This window comes from Chlorocebus sabaeus, chromosome 26 (genome assembly GCF_047675955.1).
Source record: "Chlorocebus sabaeus isolate Y175 chromosome 26, mChlSab1.0.hap1, whole genome shotgun sequence".
In the NCBI taxonomy this organism is placed as follows: Eukaryota; Metazoa; Chordata; class Mammalia; order Primates; family Cercopithecidae; genus Chlorocebus; species Chlorocebus sabaeus.
Genome location: NC_132929.1, coordinates 52,440,483 through 52,466,187, shown reverse-complemented (window position 1 = coordinate 52,466,187; position 25,705 = coordinate 52,440,483). Strand labels below are relative to the sequence as shown.

Below are 25,705 nucleotides of genomic sequence, written 5' to 3'. Positions count from 1 at the left end.
CTTAATCCCAGAGTCAGTGGGTTCAACCCTCACATTGAGTGGTTCTACTTTTTTTTTAACACCTGTGAAAAGAAGGGAAATTTTTAAAAAATAAATAAAAGAAAAAGCAAAATAAAAAATACCTTAGTTCCGCCAGGCTCAGTGGCTCACCCCTGTAATCCCAGCACTTTGGGAGGCCTAGGTGGGCGGATCATGGGGTCAGGAGATCGAGACCATCCTGGCTAACACAGTGAAACCCCGTCTTTACTAAAAATGCAAAAATTAGCTGGGCGTGGTGGCGGGCGCCTGTAGTCCCAGCTGCTCGGGAGGCTGAGACAGGAGGATGGCGTGAACCTGGGAGGCGGAGCTTGTAGTGAGCCGAGATCACACCACTGCACTCTAGCCTGGGCAACAGAGCGAGACTCCATCTCAACAACAAAAAATAATAATAATAAAATACCTTAGTTCAAGGATGAGATAGATTTAGCATACCCCTGCTGCTTTACTATTGATTTTAGGAATTCATTTGCCACTGCCATTGTCTCTTCTTGCTCTTCTGTAACATTACCTGCCATGGTAGCTAAGCTGACTTCATCTGATTTGTGTAGACCTAATCCAGTACTTGCTTGTTCTTGGAGTTGTGGCTTCTACAACCTGTCCCGCCTGTACTCCTCAATGTTGGAAAAGGGGCTTCAGAAGCAGCTGAAGAATCTCCCTATCACAGTATACCAACACATTACTGGGTTTTTGAGGCCTCATGCTTTCCTAATAGCTGCCTCCCCTAAGAAGAGTGCCTTTATCCAGAAAGGAAACTAGGAGTGTGTTTTTGGCCTCTGAGTCCCAAAAGCTTTCACAGACTGTCCACTTTGCCCAGACCCAGGATACTAAACAAAGTGAGGCTACAAAGTGTGGGAAGGGTGGTTGGCAGCCTCAGCACTGGCTGCAGAGTGCTCAGTTGACACTGCTGCAGCAGGCTGGTCTTCCAGAAGAAAAAGAAAGCCACAGTGCGGTTGGTGGGGAGGGATTTATTCCTTGAAGTTCTTTGTCACCATATTACACAACTCAGATGGTTTGTTTTTAATGGTCTGATTGTCTTGTTTCATTTAACCTATACAAATTGCTAACATCCTTTAAGTAGTTTTTCTCAAAGAATTGAATGTTTCTTTGTCAGGTCATACAGCATATTTGACAATAATCGCCAGGATCCCACAGGGCTGACAGCTGCTCTTCAGGCAACCGACCTGGCTGGAGTTCTTCATATGCTCTACTGTGTCCTCTTCCATGGCACCATCTTGGACCCTAGCACTGCCAGTCCCAAGGAGAATTACACCCAAAATACCATCCAAGTAGCCATTCAGAGTTTACGTTTCTTCAACAGCTTTGCAGCTCTTCATCTGCCTGCTTTTCAGGTACCAAGTATTGGTTTATATCAATGTTAACCAATCGAGAGTTAATATTTTCGTGTAGATAGGATGTCAGGTTCTTCTCCTGAATTGGGGTATGAGGAATAAACTACAATAAATGGAATTATAATATATATTATAATTTATTAAGCTACTATTTTCTGGGAACTGTATTAGATGCTCTATAACATCTAGCATTCTCATTTATTCTCATAGCTACCATACAAAGTATTGTTATACCCATTTTACAGATAGAGAAGCTGACAGTTAAGTAATTTGCCCACGGTTACATGTTTGTGAAGCAGGACAAGTAACTGTGACTCTCCCACCCCAAAGCCTATGTTCATCCTTTGCCATGCTGCTATTTATAAACCTTTTGTCCGGAATTCTTTAGATCAGGACATTATCATCTCATCAACTTTTAAATATTAAGGAAAGTAATGGTTTCTTATGTAAATAGAACCAAAATTAGATAAATTCTTTGACTGATATGACTTTCTATGGATGGTTTAGCTGATTTTGTGTCCAACGTAAAGTATATAACTAGCTTTTTAGATAAATTCTTTGATTGATATGACTTTCTATGGATGGTTTAGCTGGTTTTGTGTTCAGTGTAAAGTATATAACTAGCTTTACAGGGATTTGCATCTTTAGCTATTAAGTTTTTATAGCTAAAGAAAGAAGAATTGCTTTATGCTGTAACACCAGACTGTCAGCCTGGAAACAGATTTTTTTTTTCATGTAGGAAATTTAATTTTCAAAAACACTGAACCTTTGGAACAGAGCAAGCCCCAAGGAATAGACTTTCTCTTTCAGTTTATTAACTGTCAAGTGATTTCATTAAAAAAGGAACAAACTTGGCAGATGATTAACCCATAATTTAGATGAATTGCTTTGCTCAGAGGGAAAAAGGTTATAGAGATACAAATGTATGAAAATAGTGGACTTTGCCATTCTGAGATGGAAGAAATACTTCTATATTGTAGCTGATGACAAATGTACAGTTCTTTAATTGATGTCTTCCTGTCATTTTGTTCAAAAAAGGAAATTTGTGACTAAGTTGTATCATTGGATCTAGTATCTTTCAACTTTGTAGAATTAGTTTATCTGTCATGAGAACAGAAATCCCTTCCTTTGGGTTAATGCTTTTCTGTCTCCAGAGCAGTTGAACTAGCCTTAGGTGGTAACTGACTGCACAATACGTAGAGTTCTGGGAGGTTACAGTCACATATAAATGAGAGATATCTGCTTCAAAAAAATGTCAGTGGTTCTCGCCTCAGGGTTGAACATAACATCTGTGTTTTTTGAAGACCTAAGCCCACTGTATTCTGTCTGGAAACAGTTTGGAAATCAGGGAACCTTAACTTTACATGCTCAGGATATGGAGTCTACCAATCTACCCATCAGCTGTGTCGAAAGGGAGTGATTTCTTTTGTTAATAGATTATGGAATAGCAAATATCTAAAAACTGTCTCTTAGCTTCCTGTTTCATGGGTCTTCTTGACCAATATTTATACTGCTATAGGGGACTCCACATCATAAACAAGCATCTAGGATAAGTCAGCTGTTCAGTCAGTCACTCTGTCAGGGAGCCCCAGGTCCCTGCTCCCTGCCCCTCTCCTCCTGTGAACTTGTGGCCTGTGCAGGCTCACTCACAAAGGAGCACCATTGAACTTCAACCAGACCTGCTCCCTAGTGGCCTTTAAGCCTAAAGGGCTTAATAATGGGCAATAATGTCAAGTGATTTCATTAAAAAAGGAAAAGAAAAATCAAAAGCCTATTTCTGGAATCTTTGGTGCCCAACTAAGATAAAAAAACATTTCTCCTTTCCAGATCCTTGCTATATCCAACTTGAAACTTATCCCCACTTGAGCCACTTTTGCCGAAAACAGCAGGAATAAAACGAGAGTGGCTCACAATAAAAGAGTGGCTCAAGAGGGTTCATCTGTTCTCCAAATCAGTGTCTCTAGGGATAAAAAGAAATGAAATAACAAAAAAATAAAAAATAAATAAAAAACAATTATTCTAAAAATCAAATGTCCTGGCTGTCATTTGGAATGCCCTTTCTTGACTGGTTCTCACAATTCTCTAGTACCTTTTCTTCCTTCTTTTCATGCAACTCTATATTTCCTTCTCAGTTCTTTCCTTCCTGTTTTTTCTTCTTTTTTGTCTCTCTCCTGTCTCTCCTCTCTTCTTGTATTTTATCAGTCTCGCCATTACTCTTTCTCATTCTCTTCCTAGCTGTAGTTTCCAGGTAGCCTTTACCCTTCATGTTTCTTTCTGACTCCTCATCAGCATGTGAGGGGACCTAAATGCCCAGAATTTCTAGCATCGGGGCCTGTAATATATACCAATGACTATGTGTTTTTTCTTAATTACTTTTATGCATTCAAAAACAAACAGATGAACTTAGTAGGGGAAACATTTATTTCTGATCACAGATTCTAGGAGTTCAGAATTCAGATGGGGCTTATCACAGTGGAAATTACTTGTCTCTGCTCCATCATGTCATGGCTATAGCTAAGAGCTAAAATCATCTGGAGGCTCTTTACTCTTATGTTTGATGCCTGGGATGACTCAAAGACAAGATTCACCTAGGACTGGTGGCCAGAGCATCTACCTACTGCTTCTCCATGTGACTTGGACTTTTTAAAACACTATGCTGTCTCGATTCTGAGTGGGAGTGTCCTAAAGGAAGCTTCCAGAAAGCAAGTGTTCCAAGAGAAACCAACAAAAGCTACAGGACTTTTTATGACTTAGCCTCAGAAGTCATATACTTACTTATCAACCATACTTTATTGGTTGAATCAGTCATAAGCCTTCCATATTCAAGGGAAGGGAAACATAGGCTTCACCAGCTATGTAAAGCAACACATCTGTCTACATAGACACCATTGATGTAGATGGACGTGATCAAGACTGTAAGCTTAAGTAAATTAAATACATAGTATTTGTACTGTATAGCAATGGATGAGTTTTTCAGAAAAGTACTATTTTTGTGATAGTTATGGTCAGAGAAACTCATGTTCTGGTTCATCAAAACAACTTACATGTCAAAAGTGAGATTTTAGGAACTATGTATGTAAAGGACAGGAAAAGAGATTTTAAGTGGAAAGAAGGAAGGTGTACATCTCAGCATGATCTGACCTCAGAAAAATCTGAGAGATAATTTATGAATTGCCTGGGAGGCTCACAGGAACTGAAGAAAAAAACTGAAGTGAGATAAATTGTCTGACCTGCTGAAGAGTTAGACAAGATGATATAAGACATGTTGATGATTTGGGTTTGAATGCATCACAAGAATACAGAGCTGTTACAGGGAGACATCCTCATTAGACCCCTGGATCTGGAGTCAGAATGACCTGACTTTGAGCCATCACATTACCTCTTCAAATTGTATGACATTAGACAAGTTATTTGAACACTTAAGACTCCATTTCCTCATCTGTAAAATAGAGATTAAGAACACCTACCTCACAAGACTATCTGAGGATTAAATATGATTGCATAAAAGTGCTATGCTCACTAGCAGATAGTAGGCCCTCAGAAAATGTGAACTGACTCAGTTTCTGAGAAGAAGAATTTACCTAAACTGTCTTGCAGATGCTGAGTCAGAAGGTTGGAAACTGAATGCAGCATTCCTAGTGCTCCTTCACCCTCTTCAAAGCCACAAACCTGTGTGCTTATTTTGTGTGAGAACCCATCATGTAATAGTACAAAAGGTTATCCATTAGAGTATTTTCCTAGCTGGTTCCATTTCATTGTATACTAATAAGGCTGTCAAAATATTTTTCTCTCTTCAGCAAAGAGTCTGATTTCACTCTGAATTCATATTGGCACGGGTGGCCTTGAGACTGGGGATATTGTATATTGCATTCAGTTTGACAGTTTTTACAATTGAAGGTGGTCTCAGGAAACAAATCAATGTACTGACTTGGCAATTAATTCTGGCTAAAAAGGAAATATAGTTTCCTTGAAAAATTGGTTTAATTTTTACATTCAAACTTATATGCCCCTTGACCTGCTCTTATCAGTGAAGGTTAAACAGAGGGCACTGGGTCACAGCATGCTGGACGTGACTAATTAAATAAAGGCTGAGCTGAGAAAGTGTCACTACTTGATTTAAAGGAGCAAAGCCCTTCTGAAGTCTCTTTGGGGCTTGAAGAACATTTTTTTTTGTTTTGGGGCTGTGAAACAGACAAAAGGCACTCTTAAAATTTAGCAGTAATTTTGTTTCAAGAATGCTCACTAAAATGGCTCTGTTTCACCCAGTTAGGTAAAGTGAATTCATTGAAACGTCCAAGCTGCAACGCATCCAACCTGGTTCAAGCCCACTCAGACCTCAAATCAAAAGATGAGTTTAAAACGCTGCCTTTTCCCACAGGCCAGCAGTGGTGCTTCATTCCAGTGTGTGCTGCAAGTGTATTCTGTGGGCTTCGCCTCTCCCCTTTGCCCTCCTGTCGCTCTGTCTGTTTGACATGTTTATTAAATAGAGCTGCACAGACTCAGACTCTCTTCTTGAGTCGCCCACCGCCGACAGCCCTTTGCCTGTCTGGAGAAAGGATCCCAGAAGTCCCATAGCTGAGGGGTTTCATGGTTTTAAGGAGAATTTTTTGTATTTTTTTTACATTCTTTTGGGAGCCTTTGGTTTATAGAGCTACTTATTTGAATAATAACTATGTTATTTATAATTTTTGTTTAAACATAAATAATTAGAAATATATGTTTAACTCTGTGTACAAGAAAATATTTTCTCCTTCAGAAAAAAAATTGTTGGAATTTAGCTAAGTGGTAGATTTACAGGTGAATTTTAGGTTTTTTATGCTTTTCCAGATTTTCTACAGTAAGAATATTTGTATATGAGAAAAATTAAGTTATTAAAAATAGAATAAATAACTGTGTTTTAGGTAGATAATGTCTTGATCCACGTGGTATAGGCATTTGGTCTGCTACTGTCCCTTTTCAGGTAAACATTGTATTTATTATTGTCATTTATTAGAAAAAGAACCCCTAAACTGAAGTGTTAAGTATAGTACTGTAGAAATGTCATGTTTTTCCAGCACCGTGGCAGAAAGTGCACAGGGCCAGTCTTGCTTTGTGATTTGCAGCCCTGGCTCTCCCTGGGCTGAGGGCTTCTAACTGCTCCTTGTCTTTGTCAGTCTATTGTAGGGGCAGAGGGCTTGTCCCTTGCATTCCGGCACATGGCCAGCTCCCTGCTGGGCCACTGCAGCCAAGTCTCCTGTGAAAGCCTCCTTCATGAGGTCATCGTCTGTGTGGGCTACTTCACTGTTAACCACCCAGATAACCAGGTAAGAGGCCCTGGAAAGTTCCTTAGAACATTCCCCCAGTGCTGAGAGTGTGACGTATTAGAATGAGAAAAGGCAGGCTAATGGGCTGGAACCCAAATGTCCTCTGTAAAGCCCTTTAACCAGACGCCAGGAATATGCCTCTAACTCCTTCTCTTCAAATAGATTTTTTTTTCTTTTGGAGACAGAGGCTCACTCTGTCACCCAGGCTGGAATGCAGTGATGCAATCTCGGCTCACTGCAACCTCCACCTCCCAGGTTCAAGCAATTCTAATGCCTCAGCCTCCCAAGTAGCTGGGATTACAGGCACCCACCACCACACCTGGCTAATTTTTTGTATTTTTAGTAAAGATGGGGTTTCACCATGTTGGTCAGGCAGGTCTTGAACTCCTGACCTCAGGTGATCTGCCTGCCTTGGCCTCCCAAAGTGCTGAGATTACAGGCATGAGCCACTACACCTGGACCTCTTCAAATAGATTCGATAAGAACTAGATTAGCATTAGGGCCTCCTCTTAGAGCTATAAAATAAAATATTTGTAATAAAATATTCTTAAGCCACAGAGAAGCATGTACTCTCTTACCATGTAGATTCTTTACTGTGTACTTCCTTACCACGTGGAGTCTGCTGCTCTAGCTATCAGGGTTTTTGTTTTGATAAGGTAGCTTACATCTTCCAAGTTGGGTCACTTTTCATATAGTATTAGAGTCTGGTGTTCTATGAAACTGTTCTTGACTCCTGGCTTCTGCCTAGGTGCTTAGAATCTTCCTTTGGTGTTGGTGGGAGTCTGAGAAGGTAGGACTCTCCCGTGGGTCACTCATAGTAGTTTTGCTTTAAACTACTTTAATTATTTGGTTTCTGAGCAATATTTCATAGATTTAAAAAAAAAAAAAAAAAGATTTCATTTGTAAATAGGTTTCTGCTTTTTTTTTTTTTTTTTTTTTTGAGACGGAGTCTCACTCTGCCGCCCAAGCTGGAGTGCAGTGGCACAATCCTGGCTCACTGCAAGCTCCGCCTCCTGGGTTCACGCCATTCTCCTGCCCCAGCCTCCCGAGTAGCTGGGACTACAGGCGCCCACCACCGTGCCCGGCTCATTTTTTTTTGTATTTTTAGTAGAGACGGGGTTTCACTGTGGTCTCGATCTCCTGACCTTGTGATCCGCCCGCCTCGGCCTCCCAAAGTGCTGGGATTACAGGCGTGAGCCACAGCGCCTGGCCTTTTTTTTTTTTTTTTTTTTTTTTTTTTTGGACAAGTTCTTGCTCTGTCATTCAGGCTGGAGTGCAGTGGCATGATCATGGCTCACTGCAGCCTTGACCCCCTGGGCTCAAGCGATCCTCCCACCTCAGCCTCTTGAGTAGCTGGGTCCACATGCGGGTACCATCACGCCCAGCTAATTTTTGTAGAGACGGGGCTTTGCCATGTTGCCTAGGCTAGTCTTGAACTCCTGGGCTCAAGCAGTCCCCCCACCTTGGCCTCCCAAAGTGCTTGGATTACAGGTGTGAGCCACCACACCTGGCCTGCTTTCTGCTTTTTTAAGATGTTGGAAAATCTGTTATAGATTTTTTACTAATAATAAAGTACCTTATTTCTCTTTATTTTTGAAACCGGGATTATGGCATAACTAGCATATCAAATAGTAATTCCTGACAACCTCATTTATCTAAAGCCCCCTACTTGGCCGGGCGCAGTGGCTCACACCTATAATCCCTGCACTTTTGGAGGCCAAGGCAGGCAGATCACCTGAGGTCGAGAGTTTGAGACCAGCCACATACTCACCAACATGGAGAAACCCCGTCTCTACTAAAAATACAAAATTAACTGGGCATAGTGACGCATGCCTGTAATCCCAGCTACTCGGAGGCTGAGGCAGGAGGAGGCAGAAGTTGCGATGAGCTGAGATTGCACCATTGTACCCCAGCCTAGGCAACAAGAGCAAACTCCGTCTTAAAAAAAAAAAAAGAAAAAGCTCCCTACTCAGCCAACCTTAATTGTAGCTAAGAAAGAAAAGCCTCTGAACAACCCCTTAACTCTTACTCTAAACTTTCATTTTTTTTTTTTCTTTTGAGACAGAGTTTTGCTCTGTCGCCCAGGCTAGAGTGCAGTGGTGTGATCTTGGCTCACTGCAACCTCTGCCTCCCGGGTTCAAGCGATCCTCCTGTCTCAGCCTCCTGAGTAGCTGGGATTACAGGCACCCACCACCATGCCCAGCTAATTTTTGTATTTTTAGTATAGACAGGGTTTCAGCATCTTGACCAGGCTGGTCTGGAACTCCTGATCTCGTGATCCACCCACCTTGGCCTCCCAAAGTACTGGGATTACAGGTGTGAGCCACCGTGCCCAGCCTTACTCTAAACTTCCTAATTTTTATTGTAGGCAAATCTCTAACAAGTATGTTTGCAAGGTTTATCTAGCCTGCAGCAAACTAGATCTGGGCAGGAATAAAAGAGATGGTCGTGGTGGTAGAGCCAAGTACAAGGCGAGAAACTGCACAATGAGAGCTGAAATTGCTTTCCTGAGAAGGAGAAAAAAGAAAAAAAAAAAAATAAGGCAGGCCCAAGAACTCAGAAGTCACAGCCATCTGGGTTCAAAGGGACACTGAGCCCTGCTCTGTATTTCCTAGATATTGTTGATGCCTCCAATACCTCAAGTAAGCATGGAGGCAAAGTATATGTTCAGTCATTCCCTGAACCGCACTGCAGGAATAAGCAGTCTGTTTTAGAAAGATTCCCATGGCTAAAATATAGACAGTTTGGATCCTTACCAGAGTATTATACCAGAAAAGTTCCCCTTTTACAGACCATGTTGCCAGGAGAGTAGATGGCAGCTTTTTCTCCCCTCCTACCTCTACACCACAGGCAGTGTCCTTCCCTTTCAAACACTCCCTGATGGGGATGCTCTGTCCTCTCTGTGGACCAGGCGTAGTAGGCTCACAGGTCTCTTACAGACTGCTCAGGGGAAGGAAAGTTGAGGGAAATCATCCGTGTAGATTTTTTTTTCTTCATGTGCATCCATTCAACCTATTAAATTGCTTTTTATTTTATCTTAAAAGTTGATTTTATTTTTCTGATTTTAGTTATTGTGAAAAAGGGCAGCCGGGCACAGTGGCTTACGCTTGTAATCCCAGCACTTTGGGAGGCCAAGGCGGGTGGATCACCTGAGGTCAGGAGTTCGAGATGAGCCTGGCCAACATTATGAAACCCTGTCTCTACTAAAAATACAAAAATTAGCTGGGCGTGGTGGCAGGCGTCTGAAATCCCAGCTACTCAGGAGGCGGAGGCAGGAGAATTGCTTGAATATGGGAGGCAGAGGTTGGAGTGAGCCGAGATCCCGCCACTGCACTCCAGCCTGGGAGACAGAGCCAGACTCTGTCTCAAAGAAAAAAGAAAAGAAAAGGAAAAAGGAAAGGAAAGGAAGAAGGTAGGAAGGAGAAAGGAAAAGAAAAGGAAAGGAAAAGGAAAGGGAAGAGAAAAAGACAGTTCAAGTATAAAGAAAAAAACGGGAATCACAGTTATTCCTGATCTCACTATCTGAGATAGCCACTGTTAACATTTTGGCAGATTCCCTTCCAGCCTCTTTTCTATGAGTAATTTGACACGGCTGAGGTCATACTGTACAAATGCTTGTGTCCTGCTTTATGCACTTAACATTATATCAGAATCTTTGCTAAGTATTTTTAACAACTATATGGCTTTATCTTGTATGGACATTCATGGTTAACCTAAACATGTCTTATTTTATACTTAAATTGTTTATTATATATCAAGACACTGCCTACTGCCTTTGAAAGAGGTGAGTAATTTGTATATGTGATAATATTTTGCTGTGTGCAGTTCTGCAGGACAAAGTTCAGCTCTTTCCATGCGTTTCATATTAAGGATGGTTTAAAACTTTTTGTTTAAACCAACTCTATTATGATAAACTTACTGAACTCAGAATTTCATGGGATTTCAGACAGTTTTTCTGCTGATGCTGGATCACATACTAATCCTCTCCTTTAGATAAAACACACAATTTTGGCATCTCTGGGCTCAGAGTTAAGGGGTATCAGGAATGGGGGACTCATATTTGGAGATGGCATGTAAGACCTGACTTGGACATGGTAGGAAGGTGATGCCTGGGCATGCTGGGATGGGAAAAAAAGCAGATGAAATGGGTGGAGAGAGCACTGGTCAATACAAGGAGGAGGAAGAGACTGAGACCCTGTCACTTGTCAGTTGGAGAAGAAGAGGATACAGTGAGGTTTGAAGATCATTGGTGAGAGGTAAGCTCATGCTGAGGAAGAAATTAGAAAAGTGAAAAAAGCCAGACCCTGTGTTTCAACACCTTGCCTCCCAGAAGGATTGAATACCAAACTGGACATCCACTTCTGACTTGAGGGAAGATTAGAGAGGTCACTTTAGATCTGGGGCAGTTGCTGAAATGCAACAATCTATGAGAAGAAAGAACAAGATTTAAAAAAAAAAAAACAAAGTAGAGAAGTAAGAAGCTGATAGAAAAGATAGTAATTATAAGAAGCTGAGACACTGCACATTATGGAGATGATATTACTAAGCATAATATTTATATTAGAAATTTTTATTTTATTTTATTTTTGAGACGGAGTTTCATTCTTGTTGCCCAGGCTGGAGTGCAATGGCACCATCTTGGCTCACCACAACCTCTGCCTCCCAGGTTCAAGCGATTCTCCTGCCTCAGCCTCCTGAGTAGTTGGGATTACAGGTGTGCACCACCACGCCTGGCTAATTTTGTATTTTTAGTAGAGACGGGGTTTCTCCATGTTGGTCAGGCTGGTCTCAAACTCCTAATGTCAGGTGATCCGCCCACCTTGGCCTCCCAAAATGCTGGGATTACAGACATGAGCCACCACGCCCAGCCATATATTAGAAATATTATAAGGTAGAGGCCAGGCGTGGTGGCTCACACCTGTAATCCCAGCACTTTGAGAGGCCAGAGTGGGCAGATCATGAGGTCCGGAGTTCAAGACCAGCCTGGCCAACATGGTAAAACCTCATCTCTACTACAAATACAGAAATGAGCCAGGCGTGGTGGCACATGCCTGTAATCCCAGCAACTGGGAAGGCTGAGGCAGGAGGACCGCATGAACCTGGGAGGTGGAGGTCGCGGTGAGCTGAGATCACACCACTGCACTCCAGCCTGGGTGACAGAGCGAGACTCCGTTTCAACAAAAAACAAAAAAAAAGAGAGAAATAAGGTAGAAATACCTTATATTTGTAGAGTTCTTTATACTATTCTTCCCATCTCTTGTCTCTTGAGCCTCAGTAGCACTTTAGTGAGGCCGTAAATACAGGAATTATTCTTACCTCACAGACAGGTGAGCAGTTGGGCTTCTAAAAGATAAAGTAAGCTCCCTGAAATGACACAGAAAATCATTTCTTTATGAACGATCAAGACTAGCATCCAGGTTTTGCAAAGCCCAACTCAGTGTACTTTTCATTTCATCTTACATTGCTTAAGAAAGCCAGGCATGTCCCAGGTACCATCCACTCGTGATCACTGAAGTGTACCTTGGCTAGCGGTGGTGGATGTAGAAGATGATGCAGGTTCACCAAGACAGTACATTTGAGAAACTGCCATTCTGCCCCTTAGATGCTGACTGGAAAGCTTCTAGGGCCTATCTGTATGCCTTATTCAGGGAGACTCATAAAGATCTTGGAAAGTGTAAATGAACATGTTTCATGAGTAGAAATGGACCACAGTTTAGCAGATAGAAAGCCTGGGTTCTAGCCCCAGCTCTGCCATTAGCTGTGTGATCATAGATAAATTCTTTCCCCTCTTGAGGTTTAAGCATCACTGACTCTACAAAGAAGCAAATTAGTTCTGGAAGTGGATAGCAGTGATAATTGCATAATATTGTAAATATACTTAATGCCACTGAATTGTGGGGTTAAAAATAGTTGAAATGGGGCCAGGCATGGTGGCTCAAGTCTATAATCCCAGCACTTTGGGCAGCCGAGGCAGGCAGATCACTTGAGGTCAGGAGTTTGAGATCAACCTGGCCAACATGGCAAAACCCCATCTCTACTAAAAATACAAAAATTAGCCAGGTGCTGTAGTGCATGCCTGTAATCCCAGCTACTTGGGAGGCTGAGGCAGGAGAATCACTTGAACCTGGGAGGCAGAGGTTGCAGTGAGCCGAGATCGCACCACTGCACTCCAGCCTGGGCGACACAGCAAGACTCTGTCTTTAAAAAAAAAAAAAAAAAAAAAAGGTAAATTATATGTTATACATATTTTACACAATGAAGTAAACAAAAAATAAGTGGATTATACTAGATGACCTCCCCTGTAAGTTCCATGAGTCTGTGACATTTTAAAGGCTGAAACTAGGTTCTACACAGCAGCATTTTGATTTCATGGGGACTCCAAGCTATTTTATGGTTTTTCGGACCTTCCTTACCCTACTTCAGATTCCATCTGCAGCACACAGCTTAATGAGCTGCCTGCCCACTGTGTGGCAACTTATCATTAAAACCTCAGTATACTTTGGCTCCTCACTATTAATAGAGGGAACCCAATGACAGATACTTATAAGCAGACTTCTTACAGGTGAGATGTCACGTACCTTGCTCTGTGATGCCATCTTCAGCCACAGTTGTTTTACCTTCACTAAAGGCTGTGCTCACCAGCTCATGGCTGTGCTCCATGCCAGTCAGGCTGCAGGGCAAGGGCAGGGTATAGGAATAGCCACAAGCTTGCCGAGGTGATAACTGCTCATATCCCAATAGAGTTGGGAAGTTTTCTATAACTGCAAAGTTAATTGTTTGTTTGTTTTCACTTTTAAAACTAGTTCTATTAAATTGCCTTTCTACTGACCCCACGAAGTCCAGTAATTTGCTAAGTGAGCATTTGCTAAGAGGATGTGATAAGTTTAGTTTTCAGCACTGGCGTTAGCTTCTTCAGTCATAGATTCATGGCGCCTTCATCCTAGAAGGGCTCTGAGAGATACCTAGTCCATCTCCCTCATATTGTAGGAGGAAGAACTGAGGTTCAGAGAAGGAAAAGGAATTGTCAAGCAAGAATTGGCAGAGCCCAGCCTCGCCACTGGCAGTTCAGTGAGTTTCCACCTCACTTCTGTACTTAAGAAAGGAATCTGTTTCGCCTATTGCCACTTTCTGTAAATCACAGGAAATTCATAAGAGAAATTAGATGCTCAATTCATTTAATGTTTCCTTATCATTAGTCATAAGTCGTGTTAATTTGCAGAGCCAGTTTGTCCACAGGGGATCATAGATTTCCTACTGGGAAAACAGCTTGTGTCTTTATAAAACAAGACATCCTGAAAGCCTGCTGCAGCCTACTGTTTGATTACGTAACTGCTTTGCATAAAGGATTGGCACTTTTTATTTGCCACCATTTAGTCTATTAACTGGAAAGACTGAGCCCCATGATACCAAGGATGACTTGAGAAGAGAAACCTGGATAATAAAAGTGATGTCCCATCCTTGATGGAATGAATCTTCTGTTTCCTCCTATAGGGTTGCAGTTTCTAATTAAAATGTTTTAATCGAAAGATTCCCTGCATTTTATGGCACTTTCTTGACTCTAAATTCCTTCCCATTTAATTATTATAATGAACATAATTAGTATGTGCTGTCAACCCGTCACTTTATTTACATTTTGTATTAGATAATTAAATGTGGTATGATAATTAAATTAACTCAAATGACAGATGATTTGACTGCCTGCATATTACTATATTGGGAATATGCACCTTTGCTTACTCATTTTATTTAGCAACTGGCTTTTTCATTTGGAAAGGCCCCATAGATTGCAGTTATCAGAGTTGGAGGTTCTTGCGATCCCTGAAAGGAAGGATCCCCTTGACCCCCTCCCCCATTGAGCTCTCTCTAGTGAAGTCCATGCTGATCATGTAACCGTCTGCTCTGCACCACACCCTGCCAAAGGCTCCTGAAAGCTTCTGGGCAGATCCGAACAGGCAAGCAAGTTGGAGAGCGAAGCTTGTGAAACTCGGTTCTGCCTGAGCTGCATGCCATGCATTTTCCAGCTCTTTTGTAACTCAGTGACTTAGTGAGAAACCCCAAACATTAATTTGACTACAAGTTCCAAAAATGAATCTGTTGTACTCACCTCGGGTGTTTCCCTGTGCACAGAAACAAGGAGTGGTTTCCTAGAGTTATTGTGTGTTAAGAGTGGCAGTTTTCCAGAATCCCATTCCAGCATTTAGAACTTTTAGAGGTGGCTTAATTGCTGCTCAAACATTCTTATTTCACTCTTTGCCTCAAAGGCAGATGGTCAGTCCTAGGTCACACCCACTTGGTAAACTCCCCTAGCCCCATCCCAGTTCGTGAATGGAGGCTGCGGTGGTGGGCTCAGAGTGGAAACTCCAGCACTCAAGGCCTTTCTGTTCTCCCAGAGTTGGCAGCTTATTCTTTAGCTGTCACACAAGCATTCAGCTTTCTATATTTTCTTTCTTTGTGTGACAGATACGTTCCTTTCATAAAATAGAAATACATCATGTCTAAGGAAGAGCCTGAGTTTCAGCAATGCAACCATTTTGGAACCAAGCTACTCTCAATATTATAGCACCAAAGAAAAAAATGTGGGGTTTTTTCTCCAAAAGTAGAACAAAAATTCTTAATTAAAAATAATTTATACCTAAATATTTATTTTGAGACTTCTGATGAGTGAACTGGCTGACATAAGAATGGAGAAATTTGCCAAGTAGCAATTTTGGCCAATTGCATTAAACTTCACAGAATCCAAATAAAAGATACCTTTTATTTTCCTCATTGTTTTGGTGAATTTTTCCACACAAGGGTAGTTAAAAGTGCCACATGCTCACACTAGATACAGTTTTTACTCCTCAAACCTCTGAGACGTCAGAAGAAACTCCTGACTTGCCTGAGTGGCTGTGTTGCCAGGACATCACCTGAGGTAGGCAGCAGCCAGCCCAAGGAGCTGCTGCTGGGTCAAGAGTGTGCACGAACCTCAGTTATCCTTTGCTCACTTGAAAATCGTCTATTGGGGCATCAAATAAACACAAGAAAATGAGGCCAGAAGGAATCTTTTATCAAAGTTTAATTCATGACCAATAATACAGTTTTTTTGGGCTTGCCTTGGTCTTCAGCCATGGAGGGGGCGTTTATAATAAAAATCCCTCTGAGATAGACTGTAAAGGCTTAGGCTGTAATCACAGGGAACACCTCTTCTGAGATAGGAGGTTTTATATAAGACCCTCATCAGTTACAGAAAGCCCATCACGATGGAACAGACATTGGTACAGCAGTCAGGACTGCTGGATCCTTTTACAGCTTTATAGCTGTTTGACCCTGGGTAAGTCACTGCCCTTCTCTGAGCTTTAGTTTCCTGTCTGTATAAAGAGTTAGCCTGGGTGCTCTGAAGAAGCCTTTCAGCTCTGATAGAGGAAGAATATATAATTATAAGATGAATTGGGAAGTCATGACCAGACCAGCTGTCAGAACATGGTTCCCCATGTGTGGAGAACCTGTGAGAAAACTCTGCCTACAGGGTTCCTCTGTGGACTAAAACTTGTAGAAGTACAGAGGATCCTCCCACCTCAGAATCTCTGGGCTGCCACTCAAAACTCTGTTTTGACACAGCTGCCAAGGGGACTTTGGAGTATCAGTCTGGTTCTGGTCACCTGCCAGCTCCCCTTCCCAAAGGGGCATGCCTGGTTCACCTGGACATACCTGAGAGGTGATAAACCTATTCTTGTCTGGAAGACAGTGAAGGAGAATCTCCACTCAGCACCTTGGGCTATAGAAGTGGGAGGGAAGGAGACGTCATACCCAAATAATTCTTTTATGTATGGGCAACTGCTAAACTGAAAACACACCACAGAGATAACTCAGAGGTGCATTGAGATTGTGTTAGGAAAAGAAACTGGAAAATGGCTCACATGAATCAATGTGAACATTTAATGGGCCTTAATTGGAACCTTATCCTACTATACTTAGAACAGAGAGATGAAAGCAGAAGAAATCTGAGAGACCATTTATTTCTCTTGAGAAAGCAGTAAACTGGAAACTCCAAAAAGATTTGATGACTATTATATTTTTATGATTAAATAAAATTGTCATAGACTAGTGCTGGAGAGCCCATAAATGTTCTGTGGAAAGTATCCATGCTCTCTGGCAGCTATTAGGTTATGACCAGAAAACCTATCAGCCCGTGCGCTTCATTTATTAACCCTGCTGTTCTCATACCACCCAAAAGCTCCATGGTAAGGCAAGTTTGTCCTCAGATCTTACAGGAAAGGTCCAAACCCAACTTAGAACCTTTGAATTTAAAGGCATTATTAAATGCTGTCCATTAATCTACCCACCTCCCGGTGCCTCCATGCACATATCCCGTTAGTCTATAATGGGCATAGTCTTTCCAGGAGAGAGAGAGAATGTATAAGAAATCAGTTCTCTTTTCTTAAATAAGCTAGATTAGAAAATCAGAATAGGTACTCATTGAGAATTTGGGGGTGGCATATTTTATGTGATGACTTTTTTCCTTTGTAAGAAAAAAGTATTATAAGCACCTTCTCTTTTTACCATGTTTAAATATCGTACCTATGCAGGTATGGGCAGCATAGGATCATGATTGCCCATAGCAATTATATATGCTATGGATCATATTATGTCTGTAGGTTCACAGGCCTTCAGAGATCATCTATTCCAACTGCCCTCATTTCCAGAGAGGAGAAGGGCTTACTCCAGGTCACTGGAACCAGGCCTCCTGATATATTATCCAGGGCTTTCTGTGACCAACCTTCCTCCCATCCTCAGCCCCAATGGTAAAAGAGACACAGATAATACAAATATACACAAAAAAATCCAAAATAGTTTCTCAAATTTATGATGATATGGTGAGTCTGTATAATTTACAAGGTTAGTGTTCTATAGACAGGGTTTTCTCAAATGTAAATTAAAATGGAAGCAGCACTTGTTGCCATCATCCCTGATTAGCTGTAGAGCCCATGACTTTTAGCTTAGCCAAGTCTTTGAGAAAATCTAGCCCAACTTTCTTGTGCTGTGTTTGAACAGAATTTAAAATATGCTTCACTTAAAAGGTAACTCTTCTCACAGAATAGACAATATGAAAGAAGGAAAAGGAGGCCCTGACACAGAACAGAAGACTGGAATGTAACTCATTCTTGCAGAAATGCCAGTATTGTTAGCTTTTCGTCCCTATGAACATTCATCACTCGTTCCTTCTCTCATTCGTCAACTTTTACAAAATGCCCACACTGTGTCAAACCATGTGCTAGGAGATGCAGAAATGAGCACAACCCAAACCTTGTCCTTATGACATCCACATCCAGGGGCAGTGCCTTCAGTGCTGAGATTGATTCCTTCCTTCGGCAGACATTTACTGAGTGCCTGCAGTGTGCCAGGCCCTGTTCCAGACATCCAGGATACGGTGGGAAGCAAAATAGACAAAGTCCCTGCCCTCAAGTTGCTGACATTCTCGGGGCTGGGGGAAATAATTAACAAACCTGGATCTATGCCAGAGCTTCCTCTTGAAACTGTTTCACAGTGGAGGTGGATGTTTGAGCTGATACCTGTAAGTGGAGTAGATACTTAGGAGGTAGCAAGGTAGGAAAGACATTCTAGATATTGGAAGGAACATTAGCAAAGGTATTGAGATGTAAAATGACCTGGCAGGTTCAGGGAACTGCAAGCTGTTTATTCTGACTGGAGCTCAGGATGTAGGAGACACAAGAGCTAAGACTAAAGAGGCAGGCAGGGTCCAGGTCAGGAGGGACCCAAGAACTTGAGGATTGATCCCCTCGGAGACAAGGACCCCCTAAATGTTACAAGCAGGAGAATGATATGCTCAGACTATGTCCCAAAGTCCCACATGTGGAGAATGGTAGGTGGGCATCAGACTTCCACACCGAAGCCCCCGGGCTGTAAACAAGCATCCCTGGTTCTGAAGCATTATTCTCCCCTGCAGGAATAGAATGATGTTTGAGGAGGGGAAAAGCCTTTTGTGCATCCTTCTGCTGTTGGTACCCAGCACAGCCTTTTCCCATAGGAAGCAGAGAGCAGCTGGTCAGGAGCCATCTCACTCAGTTCTCCTGGAGGGACACAGCAAAACAGCCATTCACCCCCTCACTACATGAGAAAAGCCCTTGTTTCTCTAGGATCACCTGGTTTCCAAAGCCTATAAAAGGCCAATCCCCCAACTACTGGCTTTTTAGCTTCTTCTGGTGATCCTGGCTGCTTTCTTTCCTCTTTCCCTTCTTCCTTCTCTCTCATCCCTCCTCCTCCTTGACACTTTGCTGGTGCTAGATAGCAGTGGATCCCTGGGACCACCAGGGAGAAGGCTGGTGCTTGAAGGGGCTACTTCCCATATGGTCTGCCAAGGTTGCTGTACTTAATCTCAGCTTGGAAATCATCTAATGGAAGAAGCAGATTTGGGAGGATAGGAATTTGTTTGCAGTGCTAGCCAAGGGACTCTTTGTGTTTCTCTGCTCTGATTTTGACTTGATCATGTATATGTATAGACTCTTCAAACTTTTCTCCTGAGATTTTGAAATAAAGCCACTTCTGTACCCTCCCTACCCTAACCCCAAGGCATCAGATTAAGCAAGGTGTGTGTTTGGGGCATGCCATATTCTTTATGACACATAGAGGTCATTGGCCTCAAGGACCCTCTTGTCATATTGCTCCTGGGCCTGGTCTCCAGGTGTGACAAACTTGACAAGAGCAATGTGGACAGAGATGCTTGGCTCTTGCACTGGCCTAGCCTGGCCACTGCAGCTGCTGCCTTTTTACTATAGCATTGTAGCAGGACCAGTTTTGTGGAGAGGAATGCAGCAACTACTTTGTTTCTGCTCTGCTAGAAAAATAGTCTTTGTTCCAATGATTTACAAACTCTCTCTGCTGTCTTTTTAAATGAATTTAGATGTCTAGACACCTATTTTTGCCCCTGCTAGGGACACCTTGTCTCTGACAAGGGAAAAAGTAAAACAGGAATTCTTAGGCATAAAGAATTTGCCCTGATGAAATTTAACTATTTACATTTCTATCTGACTCCATATACCACTCACCCTACCACACCAACCAATGGAACTGGTTTGGCCTTAGGTTTTGACAGGTGCTTACAAAGCCAGCAGAAAGAATCTGCTTCTGCCCTACCCTACCCCTCCTCTCTGTAGCACTGGCTGTTGGACCAGATAGGGTGCTGGCCAAAATACCCAGCTAACTGTTCTCACACATAGAAAGATGGTGTTATCTGAGTTGAAGGCCCGGGATGGGTAGGCCCAGAGCTCTGGTGTGGTAGGTACAGGCTCCCTGGAGTAAGGATTTGGTCCTCAGTCATTCATTCCCCAGATAGTTAATGAACACCTGTTGCTTTCCAGGCACTGTGCTAGACACTATGCTAAATACTAGGAGTACAGCAGTGAATATAGGGGGCTATCCTTACAGAGCAGACAGTCTTGAGACTGTTGAAACTGGGGATTCATAGCAGTCTGTCTTTGCCTAAACAACTGCTCTGGTATCTGGAGCAGGGCCGTATGTGGTTCTGCCTTCTGGTCCGTGGCAGGCACAGGGCTGGGGTCCCAGTGATGTAAGTGTTTAGAAACTTGCCAGAGGGCCCTGTGGGGAAAAAAACAACTAATAAAAATAACGCAATATGGAGAGCTTTCTAAAACCACTGATGGAGTTCTCCTAAATAAGGAGAAAATGCAGGATCACTCTTAGGTCTTAGAAAAACCAGAAGAGGCAGAGTGTAAGTAGGTAAAACAGAACTTGACCATTTTCTGTTGTTTCCTTGAATATAATGAGTTCTAGAGAGCTGGAAATTTTACTAATAGATTTTTTACATAATAGAAATTTTACATAATAGAAATTTTCTACTAATAGAAATTTTACATAATAGATAAAATCATGATTTTATCTATTATGTATGTAGATTATATAATAGAGAGAGAGAGAGCAAGGGCCGGGCGCAATGGCTCACACCTGTAATCCCAGCACTTTGAGAGGCTGAGGTGGGTACATCACAAGGTCAAGAGTTCAAAACCAGCCTGGCCAACATGGTATTTTTGATGCCTTAAGAAATGAGTTCCTACTACGATGTTAAGGCACGTTATTATCATTATGTATGTGGAAGCAGATTTTTAAAGTGTAGCATACTAAGTAAGGATAATTGGTTTTAACAAGATATTTTACTACAATACAGTAATGCTCTCTCAAGACCAACTGAAAAGGGTAGAGATACTTACTTTTACACCAAATGGTTCTAGGCAACTTTTTGAATTTTCATGTCTGCTTAAAATAATTTTAATTCTCACACCTTCACTTACTAATGTCAGCTGGTGCTTCTTCCTCTTGTCAATTTACTTAAACCAGCAGTGTCCTTTCTAAATGCTGATTTCATTCTACTCTAGGCCAGAAAGCCCACTTCTATTAGACTTGCTTCTGAAATGTGACTTGGTAGATTGCGTTGGAGTTTGGAAGATTTTCTTGTAAGTAACTGGCGTGGATTTTGTGGAAATACTGGGCACTCTGTGAAGGCAAGAATGTCTCTGATTTGTTCAGTATTCCATTCCCAGTGCCTCACACCATGCTTGGCTAGAGTAGATGCTCAGCAAATATTTGATGAATGGACTCATCTCTCTGCTCAGAGGCCTGCTTGCTCCCTTTCGGGTTCTTGACTGAATTCCATGTGGTCACAGTTGGAGGAAAAGGTCCCTCTGGGTGAGGGAATCAGGCTGTTTTACATTTATACAACGTGATAGACTCTCCTTGGGCCTTCCTAGCCACTCCTTGGAATTTTATGGAGTGAATGTGACAATTGTCATTTTACAAATGTGAAATCTGCAAACTCTTTCCAGGAGAATTTGCATTTGTAATCCAGATTCGTGACCACTCACTATCCCACCTCCACTTTCCTTTCTTTTTTAAAATTTAAATTTTGGGTAACACTATACATGCAATACCAAGTAGTAATATTACAAATATATTTGACATGATAGCATTTGTTTCAAAAATATAAGACAAGTTTTGCAAGGCACTCAAAACTTGTCAAGGCTGCTCCAGAGACATCCAAATAAATGGCCATCCTAAGACAGTGCTAATTTGAAGTCACATGTTCCAACAGTTCACTCCTGAGAATCTAGCTCCATCACCAACCCTTCCTCTCTTTCAAGTTCTTACATCTGATAATATGAGACAAACCCTTGGCACAGCCAGCACATAACCAAGAACTGGTTATTTGATACCAAGCCAAGAAGAGTATAGGTTTTTTGAAAAAAAGCCTTTTGTGTTAATCTGTGTCCGTTGGTTTGTCTATTTGAATGGCAGTATGTCATCCTCATCTTCATCCGGACTGGCAGGGCCATGCAAGAAGCTGGCTGGCAGCCAGTCATGGAAGTGAGTTCAGGCCTAGTGACAGAGAGCCCTTCTGCCCAGGAAGGAGTGGCCTCATGAGTCCAGTGGCCATAGATGGGCCTTTGAGGTGAGGAAGAATCCAGCATTCAGAATAATAAGATTGCTAAGCCCAGCTCCGCCAATGACTAGCTGAAGGACCCAGGACAAGCTCTCTTGAACTTTCTGAGCATTAGTTTCCCCATTGTAAGAATATAGTCATCCATGTCTGCCCATTTCAGAGTTTAGAGACTTGGATAATGTAGGTAGAGGGGCTTTATAGCCTACTAAGTACTGTCTCTGCCAGTAAGAGGTTCTCTGCTGTGTTAACTGAGGTTTTGGCAAAGCATTGTCCTGGAAGACCTTGAATTCCTTCATACCAAGTGAAACACCAGTGTTGCCCACACCTGAAAAAGTGGGAGGAGCTTTTCCAGAACTCTTCTTTTTTTTTTTTTTTTTTGAGATAGAGTCTCGCTCTGCCACCCGGGCTGGAGTGCAGTGGCCGGATCTCAGCTCACTGCAAGCTCCGCCTCCCAGGTTTACGCCATTCTCCTGCCTCAGCCTCCCGAGTAGCTGGGACTACAGGCGCCCGCCACCTCACCCGGCTATTTTTTTGTATTTTTTAGTAGAGACGGGGTTTCACTGTGTTACCCAGGATGGTCTCGATCTCCTGACCTCGTAATCCGCCCGTCTCGGCCTCCCAAAGTGCTGGGATTACAGGCTTGAGCCACTGCGCCTGGCCTCCAGAACTCTTCTTATAACCAGACCAGGGATCCCTGAGTTGGTGCCCAGGATCCTGAGGATTCTAATCCTAATTTTCTTTTAGGGTGAGAGACAGCTTATCACAAAATATATTCTTCAGGGACTTGATGTGCAGACCTAAGGTAATGTAGACACCACTGAAGCCTTCAATCCAAAAAATGCCATCTGTATTTCATGAGATGAGATGTGGTATGATTCTCCCCCAAGGCAAGGCACCAATTAGTCTGTTAACTAGGGGCCCCTTGTCACTTTATTTCATTCATTCCAGTAACTTTGAGGCCCTCCTTCTGTGCCTCGCCCCCAGCAGAGCAATGGAGGATTCAATACCAAAAACATAGTTCCTGCCCTTCTGGAACTTGGGATTCAGCTACATATACTTAGTTATGTGATAGCTGCTGCCATGTCTTTGGGTTGAAAAAGAAAGGCTGCCTTTGGCTGTGCTGCCTGGGAAGACTTACTGGGCTTAAGGATTTCCTTAAGTGCTTCAAGGGAAGCTCATCCTTGCCCTCAATTAGGAGTCCACAACACCAGCCTATTAGCTTTGGCTCTTCCTGCTCTGTTTTCAGGTTGACAAGTCTAACACAACAGCCTCAAAACACAGACATGCACAGTAAGTTAAGTCACTGTTTCTTTGTACCACTTACCTGTATTTCTTGGATCATGCTTTTCCTGGATTTTCTTTTCAGAGCTGTCAGAATACATTTCCTACTCTGACACTGCAAGATCCTGGCTGGCAGCCCCAGCACTGTTTGCACAGCTCTCTCCCATGCAGGCAAGGCCAGGGAGAGACCTCAGCAATGGCTTCCCAGGTGGCATGAAACTTGCTGATGAGTCCCAGCCAGAGAGTAGGGCCTGCCTCTGCCAGACCCTGTGCTCTGAAGAGTAGTCCTATGGAGAGATGGGGCTGGGGCAATGGTGGAGGGGGACAAGACGATGGAAAGCATTTAGGAAGCCTCACACAGGGAGGGGGATTCTGATCCTGAAAGTGTGTGGAAGTCAGGTCTAGCGGGAGAAGATTCAGAGCAGCAGAACTGGTCAGCTAACCAAACACTCATAACTAACATTGTTCTGTACTTTACGGTCACAGACACTGTCTCATTGGATCCTCATCTAAATCCTGAAGGCTGCCATCTACCCTCATTTTGTAAAGACTCTAAGGCTCAAATTAGTTAAGTGACTATAGCAGATCAGGGGGCAGAGCCAGACCTAGAGCCCGGGGCTGCCTAACACCAGCACTCTTGAGCTGTAGCTTCATGGCTTTTGGCCACTGAGAGACAATTGGCCCAGGAAAAGCCACTCAACTGACTCTGAAATGCACCTGCTTAGAAATGGTAGCTTTTTTTTTTTTTTGAGACGGAGTCTTGCTCTGTCGCCCAGGCTGGAGTGCAGTGGCCGGATCTCAGATCACTGCAAGCTCTGCCTCCCGGGTTTACGCCATTCTCCTGCCTTAGCCTCCCGAGTAGCTGGGACTATAGGCGCCCACCACCTCGCCCGGCTAGTTTTTTTTGTTTTTTTTTTTTTGTATTTTTTAGTAGAGACGGGGTTTTACCGTGTTAGCCAGGATGGTCTCGATCTCCTGACCTCATGATCCGCCCGTCTCTCCCTCCCAAAGTGCTGGGATTACAGGCTTGAGCCACCGCGCCCGACCCCAGAAATGGTAGCCTTTCTAATGGAATGTAATTCCGGCTGAAGTTGATGAGAAATGATGAGGATTGTGCTATGCAATGAACTACTTTCCCAAAATTCATATGTTAAAACCCTAACCTGCAATGTAGTTGTATTTTGAGATAGGGCCTTTAGAAGGTAATTAAATGAGGTTGTAAGGGCAGTGCCCTAATCCAATATGACTGATGGCCTTATAAAAGGAAAGAAGAGATCTCGCTCTCTAAATGCACTCACCAAGGAGAGACCATGTGAGCACATAGCAAGAAGGCAGCTGCAAACCAGGAAGTCCCTCACCAACCCCACCATGCTGGTTCCCTGATCTCAGACTTGCAGCCTCCAGAACTGTGGAAAATAAGTTTCTGTTGTTTAAGTGACCCAATCTATGGTATATTGTTATGGCAGTCCAAGCCAACTAAGATAGTTTTGTGTTGAATCTATGAGCTTCTTCCCTCTACCGAAAATTCACCTACGGTTTCTAGGTGCCCACTAGCCCCTGCTTTGAAGACCAAAAGAGGAGCTGTGCACCCACTGTCTTCTCTCCAGAGAACGATCAGGAATAGCTCCAAGGAAGCCTTGAAGTACTCTCTCGTGTTTTCTATTTAGTCAAAGAGTTGCCATATGATTTCTCCCAAATTCAAAATGTAGGAATATAATTTTCAGTGAGAAAGATTATATTTATTTACTGATTTATTTTTATATGTCTCCCATGTGTTTTTAAAATAGGGGATACAAGTGTACTGTTACACAGACATACTGCATAGTGATGAAGTCTGGGCTTTTAGTGTAACAGTCACCTGAATAGTATATATTGTACCCATCAGGTAATTTATCATTCCTCACTCCCCTGCCACTTTCCCACCTTTCCCTCCCATTTCTGTTCTTTCACTCTATATGTTCATGTGTACATAGTATTTAGCTCCCACTTACAGGCAAAAACATGTGGTATTTGACTTTCTGAGTATTTCGCTTAAGATAATGGCCTCCAGATCCATCCATGTTGCTGCAAAAGACATGATTTCTTTTTTGTTGTTGTTGTTTTATGGCTGAGTAGTATTTTATGGTGTATTTATATATGCAGATACATACCTCACTTTCTTTACCCAGTCATCTGTTGATGGACATTTAGGTTGGTCCATCTCTTTGCTATTGTGAATAGTGCTGTCATAAACATACAAGTGTGAGTGTCTTTTCTATATGATGATTTATTTTCCTTTGGGTAGA

At 42.5% G+C, this 25,705-nt stretch overlaps 1 protein-coding gene across 6 annotated transcripts in view; it reads left to right on the top strand.

Annotated features, from left to right (window-relative positions):
• The window catches only part of SCAPER (S-phase cyclin A associated protein in the ER), a 552,134-nt gene that overhangs the window by 517,160 nt on the left and 9,269 nt on the right, over positions 1-25,705 (top strand). For 5 of the 6 annotated variants that reach the window (XM_038010211.2, XM_038010215.2, XM_038010212.2 and 2 more), the window contains 2 exons: positions 1,151-1,388; positions 6,542-6,691. In XM_038010211.2, the coding sequence (XP_037866139.1) occupies positions 1,151-1,388; positions 6,542-6,691 (388 nt within the window). The other variant, XM_038010218.2, reaches the window with a different exon arrangement.